Source organism: Rattus rattus, chromosome 10 (assembly GCF_011064425.1).
Source record: "Rattus rattus isolate New Zealand chromosome 10, Rrattus_CSIRO_v1, whole genome shotgun sequence".
Taxonomy (NCBI): Eukaryota; Metazoa; Chordata; class Mammalia; order Rodentia; family Muridae; genus Rattus; species Rattus rattus.
The window spans coordinates 50,995,017-51,020,844 of record NC_046163.1 but is presented as its reverse complement, the minus strand read 5'-3'; the positions used below and the strand labels follow the sequence as shown (position 1 = coordinate 51,020,844).

At 42.2% G+C, this 25,828-nt stretch overlaps 1 protein-coding gene across 1 annotated transcript; it reads right to left on the bottom strand.

The window, feature by feature from the left end:
- Positions 1-1,118: 1,118 nt before the first annotated feature.
- Cd84 (CD84 molecule) lies at positions 1,119-25,146 on the bottom strand. The gene is made up of 8 exons (XM_032914671.1): positions 25,083-25,146; positions 19,803-20,129; positions 10,096-10,347; positions 9,631-9,747; positions 8,695-8,789; positions 7,710-7,772; positions 7,124-7,189; positions 1,119-1,156 (listed from the first exon to the last, which is right to left on the bottom strand). Exons 1-7 carry the CDS (start codon positions 25,144-25,146, stop codon positions 7,124-7,126), a joined length of 984 nt encoding a protein of 327 aa, XP_032770562.1. The 3' UTR covers positions 1,119-1,156.
- Between the last annotated feature and the right edge of the window lie 682 nt (positions 25,147-25,828).

The window sequence follows — 25,828 nt, the reverse complement described above, 5'->3', positions numbered from 1 at the left end:
ACCTCTCCCCATTGTCTTCCAACACGACTTCCCTTAGCTATGAGATACACACCAGATGACAGTACAGAGCTCGATCTAGCTAACGAACTTTCTGAGAGAGGAAGCAGACTGGGTTCCTATACCTCTAACTCCTCCGCCTTTATTACAGAATTTCAGTAAATTACTCAGTCTTACAGCTTGACTTTCCACGATTGGTTAAGTGCTTCCTATTTCCTCTTCTTGCTAAACTCAACCCTATATGATCAGCTGTAATCACAAATTCTTCCTTCTGCTTCACAAAAAGCTTATCTTAAAGAATGTTCATGTTGTTAACTCACATTATCTCTTTTGTAAACTTACAAGCTACAGGAAATCCACTCAGACCTACCTCTCATAGACCAAATAGACTCCAGCCAGATAAGTCCATCTGCTTAAAGTTTCCACCTACGACCTAATCCAAGGGTGGGATTCCTCTGGGTTTCAAATACATCTAAGAAAAAAAAAATTTCTTTTCTTCCAAATACACTTAATCTTATTCACTACAATATGTGTGTGTGTGTGTGTGTGTGTGTGTGTGTGTGTGTGTGTGTGTGTGTGTGTTTCAGCATCTTGTCAAATCCAGGCACTTACTACACCCGGGACAGCTCCAGAGAAGCGACCTCCAGGTGTTCAATCTCCTCTCACAGACACAGACGCTTCTTCTTTTTTTTTTTTTTTTTTTTAATTAATTTTGGAGTATTTCTTATTTACATTTAATGTTATTCCTTTCCCGGTTTCCGGCAAACATCCCCTAATCCCTCCCCCCCTTCCTTGGGTGGGTGTTCCTCCCCATCCTCCCCCATTGCCGCCCTCCCCAACAATCACGTTCACTGGGGGTTCAGTCTTAGGACCCAGGGCTTCCCTTCCACTGGTGCTCTTACTAGGATATTCATTGCTACCTATGAGGTCAGAGTCCAGGGTCAGTCCATGTATAGACTTTGGGTAGTGGCTTAGTCCCTGGAAGCTCTGGTTGGTTGGCGTTGTTGTTCATAAGGGGTCTCAAGCCCCTTCAAGCTCTTCCAGTTCTTTCTTTGATTCCTTCAACGGGGGTCCCGTTCTCAGTTCAGTGGTTTGCTGGACACAGACGCTTCTATTGGACCTGTTCCTTCTGGCCTATCCTCAGATGGTTCCACAGACCCTGGACAACAAGGAAGCAGCCAACTCTTAAGACTGGACAGACACCCCATACCCATTTTTCTAGGTTCCCTAGAGACACATCGCCCCAAAGCAAGCAGGAAGTAGTCAGAGATCACAACGACCCTATTCCTGCTCCACCATTGCCTTTCTAATTTTTCTTTTTAATTAAACCAATATGGGGGAATGTTGGTATTCTGTCTAAGCTCCATCCCCACAGTTACCTGGCAACAGCCAGGTATGCCTGACTCACTATAAAAGGGGCTGCTTGCCCCCTCCTCACTCTCTTCTCTTGCCTCCTGCTCTTCCCCTCTTCCCCTTTGTCCCTTCTCTTCCCCATTGCTTTCCCCTTCCCTCCATGTGCTCATGGCTGGCCTTTACTCCTCTCCTCTTCTACTCTTCTTCTCTCATTAAACCTTTCCACGTGGAACCATGTTGGCTTGGTGTAGTGTGTCTGGACGAGAGCTGAGATTTCTACTCCAACAGGAGGAGCCTAGTGAAATCACCTGCAAGCTAACAATGTCAGTGCTGGAATTGCCTCTTCATTTAGACAAGGGCAAGATAATAATATTCATCTTATATTTTGGGCCTTGAAGCCTTAGTAACAGTAATTTGTGCTAGAATGTTCTATGGGTCCGTTCACTGGGACACAAAATTTTCTTTCCTTCTCCTCCTCCTCCTCTTCTCTTTCTCCTTTTCCTCTCCTCCTTTTAAAGCTTTTTATTAAAGTTGTTTCTTGACAATTTCAAACACTCTGAATGCTGTCTCCTCCATATACTGAGAATTCTTACAAGGAAAGCCTTGTAAACAAGCCACTAGGAAAAGGAGCATAAGGTATTGAGTGCAAAATCGGACATGGCTGTTCCTAGGTCTGGTTGAGGAGAAGGTTTTTATTGTCCGCATCAGGGAGAAAATATCCAGAGGCGTCTGGAAGAGTCCAGAGCAGAGAGAGAAAGTAGCAGATTGAACATGGTTAGCAGCCTAGACCAGGTCATGAGGGTGGGTGGGGTGTTGAGCAAGAGAGGAAGAGAAGAGTGGGCTAAGAGGACCAAGAGAGAGGGAGGAACCAAGAGAGAGGGAGGAACCAAGAGAGAGGGAGGAACCAAGAGAGATGGAGGAACCAAGAGAGAGGGAATGGGCAAAATGGCTGGCAATTCAGAAGCTGAAGGAGGGGAAATTGCTGGTCTGGAGAGGGTTAGGAGAGGGGGTTGAGGTGAGGAGAGCAGGGAGGAGCTGCAGGTGCTGAATGAGCCTCTGCTCTTTGATATGCTAATTGGCACCCCAGTTAGCCCTTTGTCCGGGGTTTCTTTGGGACCTGACAGGTATCCACAAAATGAATAAATCATCAATTCACGTTTGGGCAGGAGTTGTATTTCACTTAGAGATGGTTAAAAATGGGAGGAAAAAATGGCACCTGTCAGAAAGTCAGAGCAAGGCTTAGCCTTCATGGGACACACGATTTCATTAAACCCAAATAGAGGTCATTTCTGCTGTCCAGCCTGGTTCATGGCTGTACAGTTCATGGGCATTTAGGATTTTGCTGGTAAGGACAGTTAACACAAAAGACAAACAAGTCCTTGAATGATCACATGTTGTCCTGTCCAGCTAGAGGATGTCTAGCCAGCTGAGAGTGACTTTGTGGAGATGCTGGAGTGAAGGAACTCAACGTCAGCTTGAACCCTATGCTTCTCTGAGCTGAAATAAAGGAACAGGAATGAATCAGATTTCACCGTCTGCACAGTCAACTCTCAAGTTTCCTCTTAGGAATGTAAATGACTCTTCATTCTTCAAGATCTCTTGTTTGGTTGGCTTGGTTCCACCCACTTCCCTCAAAGTGTCAGAAAAGTAGCTGGTCAATTCTTTTTGGAGAGTGAGTCTCTTGGGCAGGATGTGTCTTCGTGCTAAGGCGGACTGAAGTAAAACTTAGGGAAGGAAAGCTTGGCTAGAAAGGAAATCCCCTGCGGCTTCTCACAATCTCTAGCATTCTAGTCTGTGCAGAAAGTACATATTTTAGTGCCACACTAAGAGAATGTATCTACCTGGCTTAGGGCCACAGCCCACAGCTTACAAAGAGTAGGGCGCCCTCCAGTGGTGAACAACGGTACTGCACATGTGCGGTTTTTGCACCTGGTGTCAGTTGGCCGTTAATATGCTAATGAGGGGCGGTACCATGCTAGTGAGGTGATTCATTCTCTGCCAATCCCTGGAGGACAAGTAGTGGGGTGATAGTGGGGTGACCCGTGCCCCACCAATCCCTGAGAGATTATTAGCATACTGTTGTGTATATAAGGCGAGCGTCTTTGCCGCTCGTGGTCCCCTGTCCCTGTTCAAGAGAGCTGTACAGTAAAGGCTTGTTCGCAGAAGAATCCTGTTGCCGCGTGTCGTTCTTACTGGCGAGACGTTGGGCGCGCGACAACAAAGTAGCATGACCGTCTGTATTTGGTAAGAGTGGCAGTTGTGTCCTGCACGATGGTTCTTTTTTTTTTTTTTTAGTTAATATTCCTTCTTTCTTAATCCATAATAGGAAAAAATGGAACAAGGTGTACATATGAAAAGTAGAAAGTAAGGAGCAAGATAATAATAACCAATGTTCATATTAAAGTCAACAATGTCTACAAAACACTAATACATTCAATTCAATAGTATATTAAAATATTACTACTACTACTACTACTACTACTTCTACTACTACTTTTACTACTACTACTACTACTACTACTACTATTTTTTTTTTAACTTGAGTATTTCTTATTTACATTTCGAGTGTTATTCCCTTTCCCGGTTTCCGGGCCAACATCCCCCTAATCCCTCCCCTCCCTACTTTATGGGTGTTCCTCCCATCCTCCCCCCATTGCCCTGCCCCCCAACAATCACGCTCACTGGGGGTTCAGTCTTAGCAGGACCAAGGGCTTCCCCTTCCACTGGTGATCTTACTAGATATTCATTGTTACCTATGAGGTCAGAGTCCAGGGTCAGTCCATGTATAGTCTTTAGGTAGTGGCTTAGTCCCTGGAAGCTCTAGTTGCTTGGCATTGTTGTTCATAAGGGGTCTCGAGCCCTTTCAAGCTCTTCCAGTCCATTCTCTGATTCCTGCAACGGGGGTCCTGTTCTCAGTTCAGCGGTTTGCTGCTGGCATTCACCTCTGTATTTGCTGTATTCTGGCTGTGTCTCTCAGGAGCTATCTACATCCGGCTCCTGTCGGCCTGCACTTCTTTGCTTCATCCATCTCATCTAGTTGGGTGGCTGTATATGTATGGGCTACATGTGGGGCAGGCTCTGAATGGGTGTTCCTTCTGTGTCTGTTTTAATCTTTGCCTCTCTATTCCCTCAAAAGGGAATTCTTGTTCCCTTTTTAAAGAAGGAGTGAAGCATTCACATTTTGATCATCCGTCTTGAGTTTCATTTGTTCTAGGCATCTAGGGTAATTCAAGCATTTGGGCTAATAGCCACTTATCAATGAGTGCATACCATGTGTGTTTTTCTGTGATTGGGTTACCTCACCAGGATGATATTTTCCAGTTCCATCCATTTGCCTATGAATTTCATAAAGTCATTGTTTTTGATAGCTGAGTAATATTCCATTGTGTAGATGTACCACATTTTCTGTATCCATTCCTCTGTTGAAGGGCATCTGGTTCTTTCCAGCTTCTGGCTATTATAAATAAGGCTGCTATGAACATAGTGGAGCACGTGTCTTTTTTTATATGTTGGGGCATCTTTTGGGTATATGCCCAAGAGAGGTGTAGCTGGATCCTCAGGCAGTCCAATGTCCAATTTTCTGAGAAACCTCCAGACTGATTTACAGAATGGTTGTACCAGTCTGCAACCCCACCAACAATGGAGGAGAGTTCATCTTTCTCCGCATCCTCGCCAGCATTTGCTGTCACCTGAGTTTTTGATCTTAGCCATTCTCACTGGTGTGAGGTGAAATCTCAGGGTTGTTTTGATTTGCATTTCCCTGATGACTAAAGATGTTGAACATTTCTTTAGGTGTTTCTCAGCCATTCGGCATTCCTCAGCTGTGAATTCTTTGTTTAGCTCTGAACCCCATTTTTTAATAGGGTTATTTGTCTCCCTGCGGTCTAACTTCTTGAGTTCTTTGTATATTTTGGATATAAGGCCTCTATCTGTTGTAGGATTGGTAAAGATCTTTTCCCAATCTGTTGGTTGCCATTTTGTCCTAACCACAGTGTCCTTTGCTTTACAGAAGCTTTGTAGTTTTATGAGATCCCATTTGTCAATTCTTGATCTTAGAGCATAAGCCATTGGTGTTTTGTTCAGGAAATTTTTTCCAGTGCCCATGTGTTCCAGATGCTTCCCTAGTTTTTCTTCTATTAGTTTGAGTGTATCTGGTTTGATGTGGAGGTCCTTTATCCACTTGGACTTAAGCTTTGTACAAGGTAATAAGCATGGATCGATCTGCATTCTTCTACATGTTGACCTCCAGTTGAACCAGCACCATTTGCTGAAAATACTATCTTTTTTTCATTGAATGGTTTTGGCTCCTTTGTCAAAAATCAAGTGCCCATAGGTGTGTGGGTTCATTTCTGGGTCTTCAATTCTGTTCCATTGGTCTATCTGTCTGTCTCTGTACCAATACCATGCAGTTTTTATCACTATTGCTCTGTAATACTGCTTGAGTTCAGGGATAGTGATTCCCCAGAAGTCCTTTTATTGTTGAGGATAGTTTTAGCTATCCTGGGTTTTTTGTTATTCCAGATGAATTTGCAAATTGTTCTGTCTAACTCTTTGAAGAATTGGATTGGTATTTTGATGGGGATTGCATTGAATCTGTAGATTGCTTTTTGTTAGAATGGCCATTTTTACTATATTAATCCTGCCAATCCATGAGCATGGGAGATCTTTCCATCTTCTGAGGTCTTCTTCAATTTCTTTCTTCAGAGTCTTGAAGTTCTTATTGTACGGATCTTTTACTTACTTGGTTAAAGTCACACCAAGGTATTTTATATTATTTGGATCTATTATGAAGGGTGTCGTTTCCCTAATTTCTTTCTCGGCTTGTTTCTGTTTTGTGTAGAGGAAGGCTACTGATTTATTTGAGTTAATTTTATACCCAGCCACTTTGCTGAAGTTGTTTATCAGCTTTAGTAGTTCTGTGGTGGAACTTGTGGGATCACTTAAATATACTATCCTATCATCTGCAAATAGTGATATTTTGACTTCTTCTTTTCCGATCTGTATCCCCTTGACCTCCTTTTGTTGTCTGATTGCTCTGGCTAGAACTTCAAGAACTATATTGAATAAGTAGGGAGAGAGTGGGCAGCCTTGTCTAGTCCCTGATTTTAGTGGGATCTGCACGATGGTTCTTGAGTGGAGGAATGAATGTGTAGCCTACACTAGGTTGGCTATGCCATGCTTTCAAGTAAGGGATAACATATACCTTAAAGATGCCATTCCTAAGTTACTTAAGGTATTGTAGCGACTGGTGGAGGCCTTGCCTCAGGGTTCCTTACACAGGTTGACTCTGCATAGAACATCCAGCTGGTATGCCATGGTGTGTTACAGGTATTCACAATATTAACTGATTTCTTCCCACAGCTGTTGGACAGTGATGTTACATATTGACAGGGGAATCTTCCATCTATCTTCAGTCTTCTAGAGACATGAACAACTTTGATGATGTCATCTTTTGTGCCAAAAAAATCAATTTTTATATGCCCTGCGAAGTGAAAGAGTTTGTGAGGTGCCATATCAGGGAGTGTGTCTTATTGTTCTCATAAGAAGGATTGATGAGTTAGGGAAAGTGTCCACAGCCTAACAAGGAATACAAAGGTTGTTGAGTACAAGGAATGCCCAACAACAGAAGGTTTCCTGCTCTGCTTGTATGCTGGAATGTGGTGATTTGCAATGTTCTGGTAAGGGGGTAGCCAGAGAAGGCCTAGGTCTTTGGGACCACTGTTCTCACAGTGGTTGTAACTCAGTTTCCAGAGGGAGAACACTGCCCGCTCACCTAGACAACAATTTCATTACACAAAGTCTTGGGTGGTCTCTCGTCCTTCATGTTGGTTTTCCCCGTCTGTGTAAGAGAAGAAATATGAAAAACATGTTAACTGAAAGGTGCCATTGGGGGAGAGTTAGGAAAATGGCACAGGGCGATGTCCTGTGCTTGGGGACATGTGAGGCAGAAAGGCCATTTTTTTTGAGAAGTCCTTTACCTCTGCTCCAGCACCCTTATTTGGGAGCCCCAGGGTACTTCTTAGCCCGGAAGAGATAAGTAGAAAGGAATAAGGATGTTCGAAATTGGTTTTGATTGTTAGACTTCAAGCAACATCCAGGACGCAGTATTTGTTTATAGTTCAGTCTTAGTTCTTTCTGTTTCCCAACAATTCCATTCTCATCTCCACACAGAGTCAAATGACTGCTGGGGACGAGTCACTACCAGATCATGTCTCACATAATCTAGTACTCAGGATCCTGTGGACAACTTTCCCATTGGCTCGAGGAGATTTGGGTTTTCAATTAAATACTGATGGATGGGGTACAGAAGGTGGGTAGAACACACGGGAAAAGAGATTAAAAGGCCACACAGGATTTACCTTCTCATAAAGCTGCACTGAGGAATAAATGGTGGTCACGGGCTCTTCCGTACGGGACAGCATCTGGAAAAAAGATTCTCTTCAGCGAGAATGCAGGAGACAAACCCTACGAATCTCTCTTTCTAAACCCAGTCTCTCCATCACCCCCTTCCTGACACAACTTTACTGTGTAGCCTTCTTTTCAGGCATCTGCTCTTGTTCTGTCCAACTCTGGATTAGGTTAAGGTAACGATAAAGATAAATGGGTGACAGCTGGACATAGCCTTGCAGCAAAAGGCCTCTAGGAGCAAGGAGGAGGGTTCTATGTAGTTTAGACTGAGTCTCGCTCCGCCTGGAGTTTAGTTTTGTGCGAGTTAATCTGACTCTAACAGCATCCCCATCAATTCCAGTACGGTGTCAGAGTAACTGGAAAAAGCCAAGTGTCTCCCTTCAGTCCTTGCAGACTCCAGGGAAGCAGGCTTGTGTAGACACGGAAGATGGTATTGAGTGGGTGTGAGCTAGGGGAGAGCAGACAAGAAGCAGAAGGTGTGGGCCAGAGTGGTTCAGAGTCTGAGAGGAAGAGCTGCTGCTGGACCAGCTAGTGTAGTTCAGGGCTGTCCTCAGAACAACCTTAGCAATGATGTTGCCCTGTTGGTGATCCCATGGCACCCCTCAACTCACAATAAGGACTCTTTTATTGTCTCATCCCTCCAGGGAGCTCTTCTTAGACACAACCACTTCTAACCCACAGCTAGGCCTTCATGTGACGCTCGGGGCTTTATACCATGGACACCGTCGTAAGGAGACAATATACTATTTTTTTGTTTTTTCATGAGGATCATTTTCTTAGCGTGGTGTTTCTTTGTTGGTCTATCCAAATTCTTGGCTGTAGCTTCTATACACTGTATACATTCCATACAATGGCAAACAGAAGGCAGTTGTTGCCCAAGACTCCTATTCTAGTGGTCCTAGTAGTAGGGTGCATTTATGAATAGCATCAGCTTACCGTGGACTGTGGGATTTCATCATAGATTCTGGACTCTGTGAGATGGGCATTTCTTGAAACTGCAGAGTATATTGTTTTCTTTGAGACATCATCTGCTACAAATAAACACAGAACCATAGTCTGTGAAGGGTAGATGGGTTTTTAGAGGCTGCCTAGTCATTTTATTTTTCTGTAATAAAAAAAAAAATCTGCAGGTTAAATGGCTCCCACCCTATGGAAAAGGATGTTCGGATCCTCAGATGCTCTTTCCATCCCAAGAATTACATGTGCAGTAGGGCACATCTTACTCAAATCTCACCTAAAGCACATTGGGAATTCTTTTTTATGCCTGAGGCTCAGTTTAGCCTAAAGAGAATCTTCCTAGGCCCTGTATGAAATTCAAAGATAGCTCTGGCATTGATGACCTTGCATGGTTAGTAGACTTTTCATGTCAGGGCCTCAGTTGTTTAATTTGATTTATTCTAATTATACTTGGTGATTTCTTATCCTGGTGCATAACTGACTATAACCACAAACATTCATGAAGCAGTAAAGTATTTATTAAGCTTCTACTCCTTAATGCCAGACTCCACAGGAGGCTACAGAAAAACAAAGAAAGGGTTTATAGATCTTTGCTTTAAAATTTTTTGAGCTACATGAGGTATTAATCTCAACACATTCTTTTTCTTTAGTATTAACACAATGTTTTAGGGTCAAGTTGAAAAGCAACAGCCAGAATTTTGCACCTTCTTATTATAGGACACAAAAACATCTACACACAATGGATCTAATCCAAGATTATCATAGACTTCAGCATTTCTGAGCTTGTCTTGTCTAAGTCTTGCCACCAAAGTTCCCAAAATGATACTCTTCTCCCCAGTCTGGGTAAATAAATAACCTTACTTCTTAGAAGAAAGGAGACACATTCTCACATTTTACCTTCCAGGACAATCCTACCTCTCCTTCTCTTGTACAAATGGAACAGAAGTGCCACCACTGGAATGAGCATAAGCAGAGAGAGCGCGGCCAGCCCCCTTGGCAACACACCATGGTGAGGATGGAAGCTTGGAGAGTCTGGAAATAGAAACTGTAGTGAGCGTTGGCTATCAGGAGACAGGCCCACGGTTCTGTGCAGGTTTGTACTCACTCAGAGCCACTGTCAAAATGGGATGCCCTTGGGAGAGGGCCAAAGCTCTTCAATTTACTATCAGAATCTAAGAGTCAAACGGGCTCCTCAAAAATACCTGAGAATGCTTAATCCTTCACAGAAGAAGGGTTTGGTGTTTCCCCAGGAGGTTGCCTGGTTGAAGATACACCCAGGGCTAGTCTCACCATAAAGGAGGCATGCACATATCAAGATAAGGTTAAACCTTAGAGCTTTTCAGAGTGAGTTCTGAGGCTTTCCAGAAAGGAACTCGTTACCTGTACATGGCTGTTGCACAGTGACAGAGTCAGAATTGTTGCTGACAGGGTTCGAGGCTGTACATGTGTAAGTCAGTTTTTGGTCCATAGGGGAGTGGAAGATTTGAAGGACATTGCTTTCCTCTCCAGAGGGACTCCAACTATACATCACATTCTTTTCTTCTTCCTCCACAGAGCACGTCAGTGTGACATTACAGGTATTGTTCAAAGATGGTATTGAACGCTTTGTAATTTTTGGTTTTGCAAGCCGAGCTATGAGGGAGAAAACATAGGAGTCTACAGTGAGCTGAAACCAGCATATAAAAGCTTGTGAGAATCAGTTGTTAGCTTTTCAGAAATTTGTGTAATAGATGTTAAACACAGCATTAAATAAGTCATGAAAACAAATAAATTATATTAAAATTATTTTTGGTGCTGGCGATGAGTTAGATATATTTCATCCATGCTTTATAATGATGTGAGTACATCCTTTCAATCCTATAGATCTTTAAATTAGCCATAGCAGAAGGTTGTTTTTTTTTTAAAAGGGATTTTCCTATATTTATTTTTCTGTCACTCACATTAAGTAATCAAGGACATTTTTTCTTAGCTGAGATTATATGTAATTACACCATATCTCCCTTTCCTTCCTCCAAACCCTTCCACACATGCTTCCTTCTTCAAACTTATGGCCCTCGTTTTTCATTAATTGTTGCTACACATTCATATATACACACGTATACACATATCTATTTTTTCATTTTCCTTTTTATTGAAAATTGATTATTTTCTCATATAATATATCCTGAGACAAAAAGGGAGGGGGAGGAGCTGAAAGGAGTAGGGAGGGGAACCTCACCATAGCAGAAGTTCTTACACCGCATACATTTGAGGATGTCGTAACTTTGGGCTTGATTTATTCTTTTGGTCACTGATGCTCTACACTTGAGAAATCAATGGAGGGAAGGTTTCTAAAATAGATGAAACAGCCAACTCTAAGACTGGACAGACATCCCATACCCATTTTTCTAGGTTCCCTAGAGACACGTCGCCCCAAAGCAAGCAGGAAGTAGTCAGAGATCACAACGACCCTATTCCTGCTCCACCATCACCTTTCTAATTTATCTTTTTTTTCTTTATTAACTTGAGTATTTCTTATTTACATTTCGATTGTTAGTCCCTTTCCCGGTTTCCGGGCCAACATCCCCCTCACCCTTCCCCCTCCCCTTCTTTATGGGTGTTCCCCTCCCCATCCTCCCCCCATTGCCGCCCTCCCCCCAACAATCACGTTCACTGGGGTTCAGTCTTAGCAGGACCAAGGGCTTCCCCTTCCACTGGTGCTCTTACTAGGCTATTCATTGCTACTTATGAGGTTGGAGCCCAGGGTCAGTCCATGTATAGTCTTTAGGTAGTTAGTGGCTTAGTCCCTGGAAGCTCTGGTTGCTTGGCATTGTTGTTCGTAAGGGGTCTCGAGCCCCTTCAAGCTCTTCCAGTCCTTTCTCTGATTCCTTCAACGGGGGTCCCGTTCTCAGTTCAGTGGTTTGCTGCTGGCATTCGCCTATGTATTTGCTGTATTCTGGTTGTGCCTCTCCAGAGAGATCTATATCCGGTTCCTGTCGGCCTGCACTTCTTTGCTTCATCCATCTCATCTAGTTTTGTGGCTTTATATGTATGGGCCACATGTGGGGCAGGCTCTGAATGGGTGTTCCTTCAGTCTCTGTTCTAAACATTGCCTCCCTATCCCCTCCCAAGGGTGGTATTGTTCCCCTTTTAAAGAAGGAGTGAAGCATTCTCATTTTGGACATCCTTCTTGAGTTTCATGTGTTCTGTGCATGTAGGGTAATTCGAGCATTTGGGCTAATATCCACTTATCAATGAGTGCATACCATGTGTGTTTTTCTGTGATTGGGTTACCTCACTCAGGATGATATTTTCCACTTCCATCCATTTGCCTATGAATTTCATAAAGTCATTGTTTTTGATAGCTGAGTAATATTCCATTGTGTAGATGTACCACATTTTCTGTATCCATTCCTCTGTTGAAGGGCATCTGGGTTCTTTCCAGCTTCTGGCTATTATAAAATAAGGCTGCTATGAACATAGTGGAGCACGTGTCTTTTTATATGTTGGAGCGTCTTTTGCGTATATGCCCAAGAGAGGTATAGCTGGGTCCTCAGGTAGTTCAATGTCCAATTTTCTGAGGAACCTCCAGACTGATTTCCAGAATGGTTGTACCAGTCTGCAATCCCACCAACAATGGAGGAGTGTTCCTCTTTCTTCACATCCTCGCCAGCATCTGCTATCACCGGAGTTTTTGATCTTAGCCATTCTCACTAGTGTGAGGTGAAATCTCAGGGTTGTTTTGATTTGCATTTCCCTTATGACTAAAGATGTTGAACATTTCTTTAGGTGTTTCTCAGCCATTCGGCATTCCTCAGCTGTGAATTCTTTGTTTAGCTCTGAACTCCACTTTTTAATAGGGTTATTTGTCTCCCTGCGGTCTAACTTCTTGAGTTCTTTGCAAATTTTGGATATAAGCCCTGTATCTGTTGTAAGATTGGTAAAGGTCTTTTCCCAATCTGTTGGTTGCCATTTTGTCCTAACCACAATATCCTTTGCCTTACAGAAGCTTTGTAGTTTTATGAGATCCCATTTGTCAATTCTTGATCTTAGAGCATAAGCCATTGGTGTTTTGTTCAGGAAATTTTTTCCAGTACCCATGTGTTTGAGATGCTTCCCCACTTTTTCTTCTATTAGTTTGAGTGTGTCTGGTTTGATGTGAAGGTCCTTGATCCTCTTGGACTTAAGCTTTGTACAAGGTGATAAGCATGGATCGATCTGCATTCTTCTACATGTTGACCTCCAGTTGAACCAGCACCATTTGCTGAAAATACTATCTTTTTTTCATTGAATGGTTTTGGCTCCTTTGTCAAAAAATCAAGTGCCCATAGGTGTGTGGGTTCATTTCTGGGTCTTCAATTCTGTTCCATTGGTCTATCTGTCTGTCTCTGTACCAATACCGCAGTTTTTATCACTATTGCTCTGTAATACTGCTTGAGTTCAGGGATAGTGATTCCCCAGAAGTCCTTTTTTATTGTTGAGGATAGTTTTAGCTATCCTGGGTTTTTGTTATTCCAGATGAATTTGCAAATTGTTCTGTCTAACTCTTTGAAGAATTGGATTGGTATTTTGATGGGGATTGCATTGAATCTGTAGATTGCTTTTGTTAGAATGGCCATTTTTACTATATTAATCCTGCCAATCCATGAGCATGGGAGATCTTTCCATCTTCTGAGGTCTTCTTCAATTTCTTTCTTCAGAGTCTTGAAGTTCTTATTGTATGGATCTTTTACTTGCTTTGTTAAAGTCACACCAAGGTATTTTATATTATTTGGATCTATTATGAAGGGTGTCGTTTCCCTAATTTCTTTCTCGGCTTGTTTCTCTTTTGTGTAGAGGAAGGCTACTGATTTATTTGAGTTAATTTTATACCCAGCCACTTTGCTGAAGTTGTTTATCAGCTTTAGTAGTTCTGTGGTGGAACTTTTGGGATCACTTAAATATACTATCCTATCATCTGCAAATAGTGATATTTTGACTTCTTCTTTTCCGATCTGTATCCCCTTGATCTCCTTTTGTTGTCTGATTGCTCTGGCTAGAGCTTCAAGAACTATATTGAATAAGTAGGGAGAGAGTGGGCAGCCTTGTCTAGTCCCTGATTTTAGGGGGATTGCTTCAAGTTTCTCTCCATTTAGTTTAATGTTAGCGACTGGTTTGCTGTATATGGCTTTTACTATGTTTAGGTATGGGCCTTGAATTCCTATTCTTTCCAGGACTTTTATCATGAAGAGGTTTCATTTTGTGAAATGCCTTCTCAGCATCTAATGAAATGATCATGTGGTTTTGTTCTTTCAGTTTGTTTATATAATGGATCACGTTAATGGTTTTCCATATATTAAATCATCCGTGCATGCCTGGGATGAAGCCTACTTGATCATGGTGGATGATTGTTTTGATGTGCTCTTGGATTCGGTTTGCCAGAATTTTATTGAGTATTTTTGCGTCGATATTCGTAGAAACTCCTCCTGGGTGTAATTGCTTCTTTTTGTTCTAGAGCTTTTAGGTGTGCTGTCAAGGTGCTGACATATGCTCTCTCCTGTTTCTTTCTGCAGGCACTCAGAGCTATGGGTTTTCCTCTTAGCACAGCTTTCATTGTGTCCCATAAGTTTGGGTATGTTGTACCTTCATTTCCATTAAATTCTAAGAAGTCTTTAATTTCTTTCTTTATTTCTTCCTTGACCAGGTTATCATTGAGTAGAGCATTGTTCAACTTCCATGTATATGTGGGCGTTCTTCCCGTAATGTTATTGAAGAACAGCTTTAGCCCATGGTGGTCTGATAGGACGCATGGGATTATTTCTATCTTTCTGTATCTGTTGAGGCCTGTTTTTTGATCAATTATATGGTCAATTTTGGAGAAAGTACCATGAGGTGCTGAGAAGGATGTATATCCTTTTGCTTTAGGATAGAATGTTCTATAAACATCTGTTAAGTCCATTTGGTTCATGACTTCTCTTAATTTGTCTACGTCTCTGTTTAATTTCTGTTTCCATGACCTGTCCATTGATGAGAATGGGGTGTTGAAATCTCCTACTATTATTGTGTGAGGTGCAATGTGTGTTTTGAGCTTTAGTAAGGTTTCTTTTACGTATGTAGGTGCCCTTGTATTTGGGGCATAGATATTTAGGATTGAGAGTTCATCTTGGTGGATTTTTCCTTTGATGAATATAAAGTGTCCTTCCTTATCTTTTTTGATGACTTTTAGTTGAAAATTGATTTTATTCAATATTAGAATGGCTACTCCAGCTTGCTTCTTCTGACCATTTGCTTGGAAAGTTGTTTTCCAGCCTTTCACTCTGAGGTAGTGTCTGTCTTTGTCTCTGAGGTGTGTTTCCTGTAGGCAGCAGAATGCAGGGTCCTCATTGCATATCCAGTTTGTTAATCTATGTCTTTTTATTGGGGAGTTGAGACCATTGATGTTGAGAGATATTAAGGAATAGTGATTATTGCTTCCTGATATATTCATATTCGCATGTGAGGTTATGTTTGTGTGCTTTTCTTCTCTTTGTTTTGTTGCCTAGATGATTAGTTTCTTGCTTTTTCTAGGGTGTAGCTTGCCTCCATGTGTTGGGCTTTACCATTTATTATCCTTTGTAGCGCTGGATTTGTAGAAAGATATTGTGTAAATTTGGTTTTGTCAAGGAATATCTTGGCTTCTCCATCTATGTTAATTGAGAGTTTTGCAGGATACAGTAACCTGGGCTGGCATTTGTGTTCTCTTAGGGTCTGTATGACATCTGTCCAGGATCTTCTTGCTTTCATAGTCTCTGGCGAGAAGTCTGGTGTGATTCTGATAGGTCTGCCTTTATATGTTACTTGACCTTTTTCCCTTTCTGCTTTTAATATTCTTTCTTTATTTTGTGCATTTGGTGTTTTGACTATTATGTGACGGGAGGAGTTTCTCTTCTGGTCCAATCTATTTGGAGTTCTGTAGGCTTCTTGTATGTTTATGGGCATCTCTTTCTTTAGGTTAGGGAAGTTTTCTTCTATGAGTTTGTTGAATATTTACTGGTCCTTTGAGCTGGGAGTCTTCACTCTCTTCTATACCTATTATCCTTAGGTTTGATCTTCTCATTGAGTCCTGGATTTCCTGTATGTTTTGGACCAGTAGCTTTTTCCGTTTTATATTATCTTTGACAGCTGTGTTGATGATTTCTATAAAATCTTCTGCTCCTGAGATTCTCTCTCCTATCTCTTGTATTCTGTTGGTGATGCTTGTATCTACGGCTCCTTGTCTCTTCTTTTGGTTTTCTATATCCAGGGTTGTTTCCATGTGTTCTTTCTTGATTACTTCTATTTCCATTTTTAATTCCTTCAACTGTTTGATTGTGTTTTCCTGGAATTCTTTCAGGGATTTTTGTGATTCCTCTCTGTAGGCTTCTACTTGTTTATTTATGTTTTCCTGTGTTTCTCTAAGGGAGTTCTTCATGTTTTTTTTTTAAGTCCTCCAGCATCATGATCAAATATGATTTTAAATCTAGATCTTGCTTTTCTGGTGTGTTTGGATATTCAGTGTTTGCTTTGGTGGGAGAATTGGGCTCCGATATGCCATGTAGTCTTGGTTTCTGTTGCTTGGGTTCCTGCGCTTGCCTCTTGCCATCAGATTATCTCTAGTGTTACTTCGTTCTGCTATTTCTGACAGTGGCTAGACTGTCCTATAGGCCTGTGTGTCAGGAGTGCTGTAGACCTGTTTTCCTGTTTTCTTTCAGCCAGTTATGGGAACAGAGTGTTCTGCTTTCGGGCGTGTAGTTTTTCCTGTCTACTGGTCTTCAGCTGTTCCTGTGGGCCTGTGTCCTGAGTTCACCAGGCAGGTCGCTTGGAGCAGAAAAGTTGGTCTTACCTGTGGTCCCGTGGCTCAAGTTTGCTCGTGGGGTGTTGCTTTTGAGCTCTCTGTGAGGGCGGCAACCAGGAGAGGCTGTGCCGCCTTTTCCGGGAGCCCTCCGTGCACCGGGGTCCCAGATGGTGTTAGGTATTTTCCTTTGGAGTCAGAAATGTGGGCAGAGTGTAGTCTCTTCTGGCTTCCCAGGTGTGTCTGCCCCTCTGAAGGTTTAGCTCTCCCTCCCATGGGATTTGGGTGCAGAGAACTGTTAATCCAGTTCCTTCAGGTCCTGGCAGTGTCTGGAGCGCAGGGGACCTGCAGCTCCGGTGCCCCTATCTTCCGGTTCCCAGAGGCTATATACAGTTTCCTCTTGGGCCAGGGATGTGGGCAGGGGTGGGCAATATTGGTGGTCTCTTCCACTCTGCAGTTTCAGGAGTGCCCACTTGTCCAGGCAGTGAGCTCTCTCTCCCACGGGGTTTGGGAGCCTTCTGTATGCTTCTTATATCTTACAGATACCTTCCTCCTCCTCCTCCTCCTCCTCCCCCTCTTCTTCAAGATTTATTTATTTTATGTATACATATACACTGTAACTGTCTTCAGACACACCAGAAGAGTTGGGCATCAGATCCCATCACAGATGGTTGTGAGCCACCATGTGGTTGCTGGGAATTGAACTCAGGACCTCTGGAAGAGCAGTCAGTGCTCTTAACCACTGAGCCATCTCTCCAGCCTGATACCTTCTTCTTTCGGTGAGAAAGTCTTCTGTGATTTTGTTGAAAATATTTTCTGGGCCTTTGAGGTAGAATTTTTTTCTGTCCTGTATTCCTGTTATTCCTAGGTTTTGCCTTTTCTTAGTGTACCAAGTTTTCTGTTTTTTTTGTTGTTGTTGTTTTTTTGTTTTTTGTTTTGTTTTGTTTTGTTTGGTCAGGACCTTTTATTGGTTTAGCATTTTCTTTGACTGACACATTCATTTTCTCTATTGTATCTTCAATGTCTAATATACTTTCTTCCATCTCTCATATTTTGTTGAAATTTGCCTCTGTAGTTTCTGTTCAAATTCTTAAAAATTTCACTTCCAGAATTCCCTCAGTTTTAGTTTTCTTTATTGATTCTATTTCCATTTTCATGTCTTATACCATTTTATTCATTTCTTTCCACTGTTTGTTTGGATTTCATGGATTTATTAATTTTCTATTTGAGGGCCTCTATCTTCTACTCCAACCTTCCTTCTCACAATTCATTCCAGTAAACCAGCCTCCAGTACCAGTGTCCCCTGTGAATGCACTACCTGAGCAGGCCAGGGTAACGTGTAAGCTAATGGAAGGCTTCCTCTCCTCCAAATTTAAAGCTCCAGTTTCATCCCTTGCTCTGCAACAGAACACCTGCTGCAGCCTTCCTTCTAATGTCCCCACTCTTGCCCACATCTATTGTGGATCCATAGATCTTCCCTGCCTACCCATCCTCTCCCCCCACTTATTGGTTTACCCCAGCCCCCAACCTCATCAGTCACTCCCTGCTAACTCAGACCATTCCTGCCAGGAAGGCAGATAGGATTCTGTGTATCTTCCTGTTTCCTTCTGTTCCTCTAGATCCAACACTCCAGTCTCATCCCCAGTATCTAGAGCAGACTCTCTGGGGTGATCTCTCTTCACTGTCTCCCTGATTCCAAGGGGATGAAATAAACAGATCCTGGTTAAACATTCTTCTTCTCTCTCCTATGAACCCCTTCATACCCCTAGCCTATCGCAGGTCCTAAGTGTTAGCTCCCAATACCCAGAATCATCTTTTATCTGGAACCTCCAGTGGCTACGACAACCATCACATTCAAAGAAAACATCCTACTAGACAACACAGGACCATCACACTCTCTGAAAACCCAGAGAAGAAACAAAACCCGAGGAACAAACCACCCACCCAAAAAGACAAATCCCCAAATAATCACCTAGATTTATAATCATCCCAGTCCTAGATGCCTAGATGCCAGCATAAAACAGTCAATGACAGCCTAGACAGTGTGTCTTCACTGTAGCCCAGCTATACTACCACAGCAGGCCCCGAATATTCCAACATAGCTGAAACACAAGAAAAAGATCATCTTTTAATTATTGTACGAGAAAGATGTGTGTGTGTGCGCGCGCGCGTGCACGCATGCAAGCGAGTGCATGTGCACATCGGGGTGGGTATTGGGGCAGCCATAGTGGTGAAAACTATAATCTCATTTCATTTTCTTAGTAGGGACAGAGATGTCATTTGCACAAAACTGTTAGGTAGAAAAAGCTAGAGTCAGGGCTAACAGATCTCCACCCTCCCAAACTGAGACAAGAAAATTTTGGAATAGTGCCTTACTTAACTACCTTGCTTGTGGTATCCAGTGCTACATATGTGATTATATTCTATAGGAATATAAGTGATTCCTTTCATAAATAAGTGCTGGCACATTCTAAGAAAGTTCTATAGATTGCACTAACATCAATTTTCTGTTTTTGACCTTGAACACTGTGTGCATTTCTGAAAGAATTAGCATTTACAGAAATAGGAGTTCCTCAGACACTGTTCATCCTTCGTCTTGGCATTTTTTCCTTTCATCCTAGGTATTTAGGGGTGGGGATGGGAGGGGGGTGGGAGGTTGTTTTGAGACAGGGTTTCTTTGTGTAGTTCTGGCTGTCCTGGAACTTGCTCTGAAGACCAGGCTAGCCTTGAACTCACCAAGATCCTTCTGCCTTTGCCTCCCAAGTGCCTCCCTGGATCTGCTTATTTTATCTCTGTGGAATCAGGAGAGATAATGAAGAAAGGTCACCCTAGAAGATCTGAATAGCACTGGGGATGAGACTCAGAGTTTGGATCTAGTATAACAGAAGAGAGAAGAAGTGAAGGGCACACAACAGGTCCTTTCATAGTTCTTTGCATTCTCTTATGAATTCTGTAATTATTCTAAAACCAGAATCTTTTTAAAGACCACTTTGCATATGGTATCTTACTAGATTGTCATGATAATGCTTGCAAATTGATTAGTACGGTTGTTGATATTTTATAGGAAAAGTAAACAAAGATCAAAGGACAAATTCTGTTGTGAAACAGAATATAGCTAAAGTCTGTCAAGACCAGAACTAAAATTAGACCTTTATAAGTACTGATGTGCTTATGTAATTATAAGGATAAAAAGAGTTAGGAAACCCTGTTTTCAGAAATATGGGCATGGTTTAGATCACAAATCTCCAAAGCAAAAAGGAATCCAACCCTGCCCACCACCACCCCCCTACCTCCCTACCCCGGTCTTCCCATAACTTACAGTAGATTTGAAGGTGGTAGATCTTGGTGATGGTTTTCTCACGGTTCTCTTCATTGATGTCTGCTTTGTAAGTTCCTGCATCTTCCATCCTCAGGTTTCTAATGATCAGGTTATAGGTCTGATTTGTGACTTCTAGTCGTCCTTTATAAATGTCCTGGGTTACGGTAACTTCATGTCCTCCCTCTTTTGGTGTTACAAAAGCAACAGATGATTTAGAAGTCCAGGCAATGTTATTAATTTTCTGGCCATCTTCAATATTTACGGGGAGAGTAACTGACTCCCCAAGAATCCCATTTAGCACCTCCTCTCTTTCTGTTGCTTCAGACCCTAAGGATATAAATAGAAAACAGTAACCATCAAACTGTTGAACTGTTTTGTGTTCTTCTCTTTTTGAGTATTACTGAGGAACTTCCTCAGACACTGCTCATCCTGTGTCTTGGGATTTTTTTTCTTTCATTCTAGGTAATTTTTGGGGATAGTGGGGGTAGGGGTTGGTTTGAGACAAGTTGTGTGTGTGTGTGTGTGTGTGTGTGTGTGTGTGTGTGTGTAGTTCTGGCTGTCCTGGAATTTGCTCTGAAGACCAGGGTAGCCTTAAACTCACAGAGATCCTTCTGCTTTTGCTCCCAAGTGCTGGGATCAAAGGTGTGCGCCACCACCACCTGGCTTACTCTAGGTATGTTTAATGTGCTATGACAACCAAAATTTAGTTGAAAACCTGCCATGTTCTCTGAAACTGTTCCTGAAGAATACATGTGGCTGTTCATAAATTAGTGAACTTAGCCAATTTTGTAAATTGCTTCAAGAAAGTCTATATAACACAGAGTGAATTCCAGTACTTAACACACTCAATAAATCATTAAACATCAATTGTGTACCAAACACTCTACGTAGGCTGTAAAGATAGAAGTGATCAGGAAAGATCCCCAAACTCATCAATTCAGGAGATAATTTCACCAGCGCCTGGAAGATTTTTTGATTTTACGTTCCAAGGATAAAAGCAAAAATGTAACATATTTCTCTGAAGACCACAGGAAAACCAAAACCAAAACCAAAAAAAAGTAGTTTCCCAATACTTCATCAGCCCACATATCCAAAAACTTATCCCAGGCTCTTTCACTCCCAGTCAGAAGGACAGGAAAAGGGACACACTTGATATCTTGGATCTAATGAAGGTTAATGGTCTTTATTCCTTGAATGCCTTCTAGCATCCAGAGTTTAGACATCTAGATAAATCTCACTGAGATTCTTTAATGATCCATAGTGTTTGGGATTGTCATGGATGATACATGAAGTATTCAATAATGGATATGACTTGGCAATTGGTCAGTCAGAAAGGGTATTAATCACAAACAACCAGCTGAGCTATTTTAATATGAACTAACTATGTGTAAGCCCCAAAGGCCAAGTCATGTTTTCTACATAAATGGGTTCAAGTTAACCCTAAAGTTTGTGCAGAGGGTCCATTGCGAATGCAGGTCTCTAAAATGAAAGGATTTATTAGCCCAGTATTGCTCTCACTTGTGTCTACCTTTGCCCTTCAGCTTAGTAGCTGCTGCAGGATTCCAGGACTGCTAAGATGAACCTCTTTCCTTTCAGGTCAGTGGAAGCTTTGCCCTCAGGAGGAACCTCCTGGTGATTTAGTTGGAATGGGCAAGACAAGTCAACATGTATTATCCCACTATAGGTGGGATGGGGGAAATTAGGGACACTTACCTGCCAACACTTAGCATTTATTAAGTGCTAACTTAATACTATGATAGCTATGCTAGGACTATATGTCAGATGCTATGTTTGGACCAGGGATAATAGGATACAGCCCTGAGGAGCCCAAAAGCTGGAACACAAAAGCTGGCATGAGTGGCAAGTGAAAGGGTAGCCAGAAGAAAACACAGAGAACATAAAGCTATGCTGATGTTGTCACTGGCAGCCACACTTTGCAGAAATCCCCAACACTAATTGTCACCCTATAAATTATCCTACTGGGCCGATAGAGTTCCCAAAGGGCCCTTGCAAAATCTTAGCTTGTGTCTCAGGTATAGCATGCACAGAGGCTAAGCTCGAAGGATCCTGAACTTGGTTTTCTGGTGCTGTGTGCCTTCCAAATACTTAATGGATTTTGACCACTGGGTCCCAAATTTCTGTTTTGTACTGGGTCCTTCAAATTTTAGCCAATCCCGGTCTCAGATCTCCTACATGTCTTATGGCTTTTTTGAATGCAGGTCCTATGGCTTAATGGTCATTCTACTCTTTGGGTTTAACTTAGGAAGAAGATACATCAGATACATGACACTCAACTCTGGCTATAATGTGTCACTAACTTCTTAAATGTGGATGGAGACCATTTGCTATGGCTGAGAGCTTCTTGGTATTGGAGTAGCTGTGCAACAAGTGGTTGAATGTGCTATCTGTTCACAGCTATTTGCCACTCCCCGAAGCAGAGTAATCCAGGAAATGGTGGACTATCAAAAAGCAATCTAGCAGGGTGGGTATGAGGAGGCGAGGATGCTGCAGGGCAAGTGTTGCACAGAGCTCTTTGCACTGTTGCTATCATTGCAAGGTCCCTGACCTCTCTGAGCAAAAGCACACCCCAATCAGGTCTGAGCTAGATTTTTCAGCTGAGTTTAAAGGCATGAAGGCACTCCCAGAGAGGTAGCTGTGAGACTACAGCATGTAGCTGAAAAAAATACACGAGACAAGACTCCACACTGGGCATCTACTTATACACTGGGCAAACTCAATAAAGTTACCAAACCTTTCTCAGTCTATATCAGCCTAACATTGGCCCCATCAACTCCTTGAGCAGCAAATGGGGCAGCATGAGCAGAGGTGCATTGTTAACTGGCAAAGTAAAATTAATATGAACCGTCCCTGTGTTGATCATGACCAATTGGTGTGTGTGTGTGTGTGTGTGTGTGTGTGTGTGTGTGTGTGTGTGTGTGTGTTTATTTACATTTCAGTTGTTATTCCCTTTTCCAGTTTCTGGGCCAATATCCCCCTAACCCCTCCCCCTCCCCTTTTATATGGGTGTTCCCCTCCCCATCCTCCCCCCATTACTGCCCTCCCCACAACAATCCCATTCACTGGGGGTTCAGTCTTGGCAGGACCGAGGACTTCCCCTTCCACTGGTGCTCTTACTAGGCTATTCTTTGCCCAGGGTCAGTCCATGTATAGTCTTTGGGTAGTGGATTAGTCCCTGGAAGCTCTGGTTGCCTGGCATTCTTGTTCATATGGGGTCTCAAGCCCCTTCAAGCTCTTCCAGTCCTTTCTCTGATTCCTTCAACGGGGATCCCGTTCTCAGTTCAGTGGTTTAATGATGGCATTCGCCTATGTATTTGCTGTATTCTGGCTGTGTCTCTCAGGAGAGATCTACATCCGGTTCCTGTCAGCCTGCACTTCTTTGCTTCATCCATCTTGTCTAATTGGATGGCTGTATATGTATGGGCCACATGTGGGGCAGGCTCTGAATGGTTGTTCCTTCAGTCTCTGTTCTAAACATTGCCTCCCTATCCCCTCCCAAGGGTGGTATTGTTCCCCTTTTAAAGAAGGAGTGAAGCATTCGCATTTTGGTCATCCTTCTTGAGTTTCATGTGTTCTGTGCATCTAGGGTAATTCGAGCATTTGGGCTAATATCCGCTTATCAATGAGTGTATACCATGTGTGTTTTTCTGTGATTGGGTTACCTCACTCAGGATAATATTTTCCAGTTCCACCCACTTTCCTATTAATTTCATAAAGTCATTGTTTTTGATAGCTGAGTAGTATTCCTTTGTGTAGATGTACCACATTTTCTGTATCCATTCCTCTGTTGAAGGGCATCTGGGTTCCTTCCAGCTTCTGGCTATTATAAATAAGGCTGCTATGAACATAGCAGAACATGTGTCTTTGTTATATGTTGGAGCATCTTTTGGGTGGTATGTGTGTTTTAAATATTGCATAGTCTTCCCTATGACTGATCAGTTATACTGAGGTCATATTGGACCCCACTTAGAGCCTATCTATGGGATAATTCAAAGAAAGCTCAGCTATATGCTTTTAAGTCCTCTACTTAGTGGATTTTAATCTACTTTTAAAAGCACTTTGGTCTTGAAAGAAAGAATCACTCTGTCAGTCAACTCCAATATTTATTTTTGTACATGCTACAGAGACTCAAATGTTATAATATCACTGGAGGGAACTTCAGCAAAATCCAATTTTGGAGAGAGCTTGTGGCACAAAAATATCTTGAAAGGAGGCTAAGATTTGCATGTCATCCATGAGACCTCAAGTTTGAGCCTCAGGGGAATTAATACCAAGTTGGGGAAATAAGATATATGTATAAAACTTTCCTTTGCAGAATGAAATGAGACAAATCAGACAAATGAATCATATTCAATGATAGCAATTTCAGTTAAAACTCAAAGAAGAGGGGTTGGGGATTTAGCTCAGCGGTAGAGTGCTTGCCTAGCAAGCGCAAGGCCCTGGGTTGGTCCCCAGCTCAAAAAAAAAAGAACCAAAAAAAAAAAAAAAAAAAACCTCAAAGAAGAAAAAGAGTACTTTGAACTGTGGCTGTTAAAAAAAACTTATTAGAAAAAGAGAATTCTCTAGATGTAAGGGACGGAAAGATGTCTCAGGTCCTTGGGTTCTGAATTCAAATTCACAGGCGTTGATACCAATTGATATGGGGTGTGTGTGTGTGTGTGTGTGTGTGTGTGTGTGTGTGTGTGTGTGAGAGAGAGAGAGAGAGAGAGAGAGACAGAGACAGAGACAGAGACAGAGACAGAGACAGGGACAGAGATAGAGGGACAGAGACAGAGGGAAACAGAGGGAGAAAGAGACTGAGACAGAGACAGAAAGAAGAAGAAACATACACTAGGCAGGATTAAATTTGAGTTTATCTTATATGTGGAGGGATCTACTAAAGTTTTATGGATTAATATTAAAATAATGTGTTGGGAGTAATTGTAATATAGCACTTCTGTATAGAAAGAAAAAGAAGCTTTGGTAATAGAGAAAATAGGTATGCTGTAAAGAAACAAGAGAGAACTTAACAAGGCTGATGTAGTCATCAGGGTATGAACCAAGGGGGAGATAACATGACTGAAAAGGAAGGGCTGAGTTTGAGAGATAGTGCAAGGAGGGGCAATGAGGAAATAGGCACCTAATAACCTTCACTTTTAGCTTCTGCTCTGTGTCAGTGGAAAATTAATAGTACAAAGCAGCCTTCCTTCCAAGGAGAAAGTATGGTTTAGGGTTATTGATGGCAACAGAACCTGCTAGCGATTTCCCAATGTTTGTTCTCACCTTCATCATAGTGGCAGAAACTTTGATGGTTAAAAGGGCAGATGACCACCAGACTACACCACATGATCCTTCTGTCTGCTAGTGAAGTGTGATCGTGCCATGACATTCAGGCCAACAGAATATAAGTAAAGATAACCCCTGTGTCTCTGATGTGTTTTGGAAGAGGAAAATTGCTCTCTTCGTCCCTTTTTCTTTACATTTTATTTTGCCATGGGAGCTGGACCTCTGAGAAACATTAGGAATCATAACAAGAAAGCCAAGTACTGAGGCTGGTGATGTAGACAGAGTCAAGTCAGGAACTGGAAGGCTTATGTCGGAGCTGAGCCTGTGAGCAGTGTCCACCGTAGTAGAAGAATCATCAAAACAACATACAAAGCAAACAAGCATGCCAAGTGTCAAACGCGTTATCAACAGGGAGCCTACTACAGTCTCAGGAAGGGACTGTCTGTGACACAGTGGTTGAGAGTGTTCAAGTGAGACAAAGGCTGAAGACATCTCTTAAGTTTATTATGTCTGGGGATAGTATTAATGATCTTTGAGATTGGAAAGCATGGGAGACAATCCAATCAGGAGCCAGATTGTCCCACTTAGAGAGGTGGAAGGGATGTGGATTTGAGCCGGGTGGGTCTGCGTTCATTTGATGAGCCGTCAAGTTTCCTACAGTATGGACTGTGAAAGCATCTGTTCCACAGAACTGTTATCAAGGCACACGGACGGTGCTTAAAACATAGTAAACATGCAGTGTG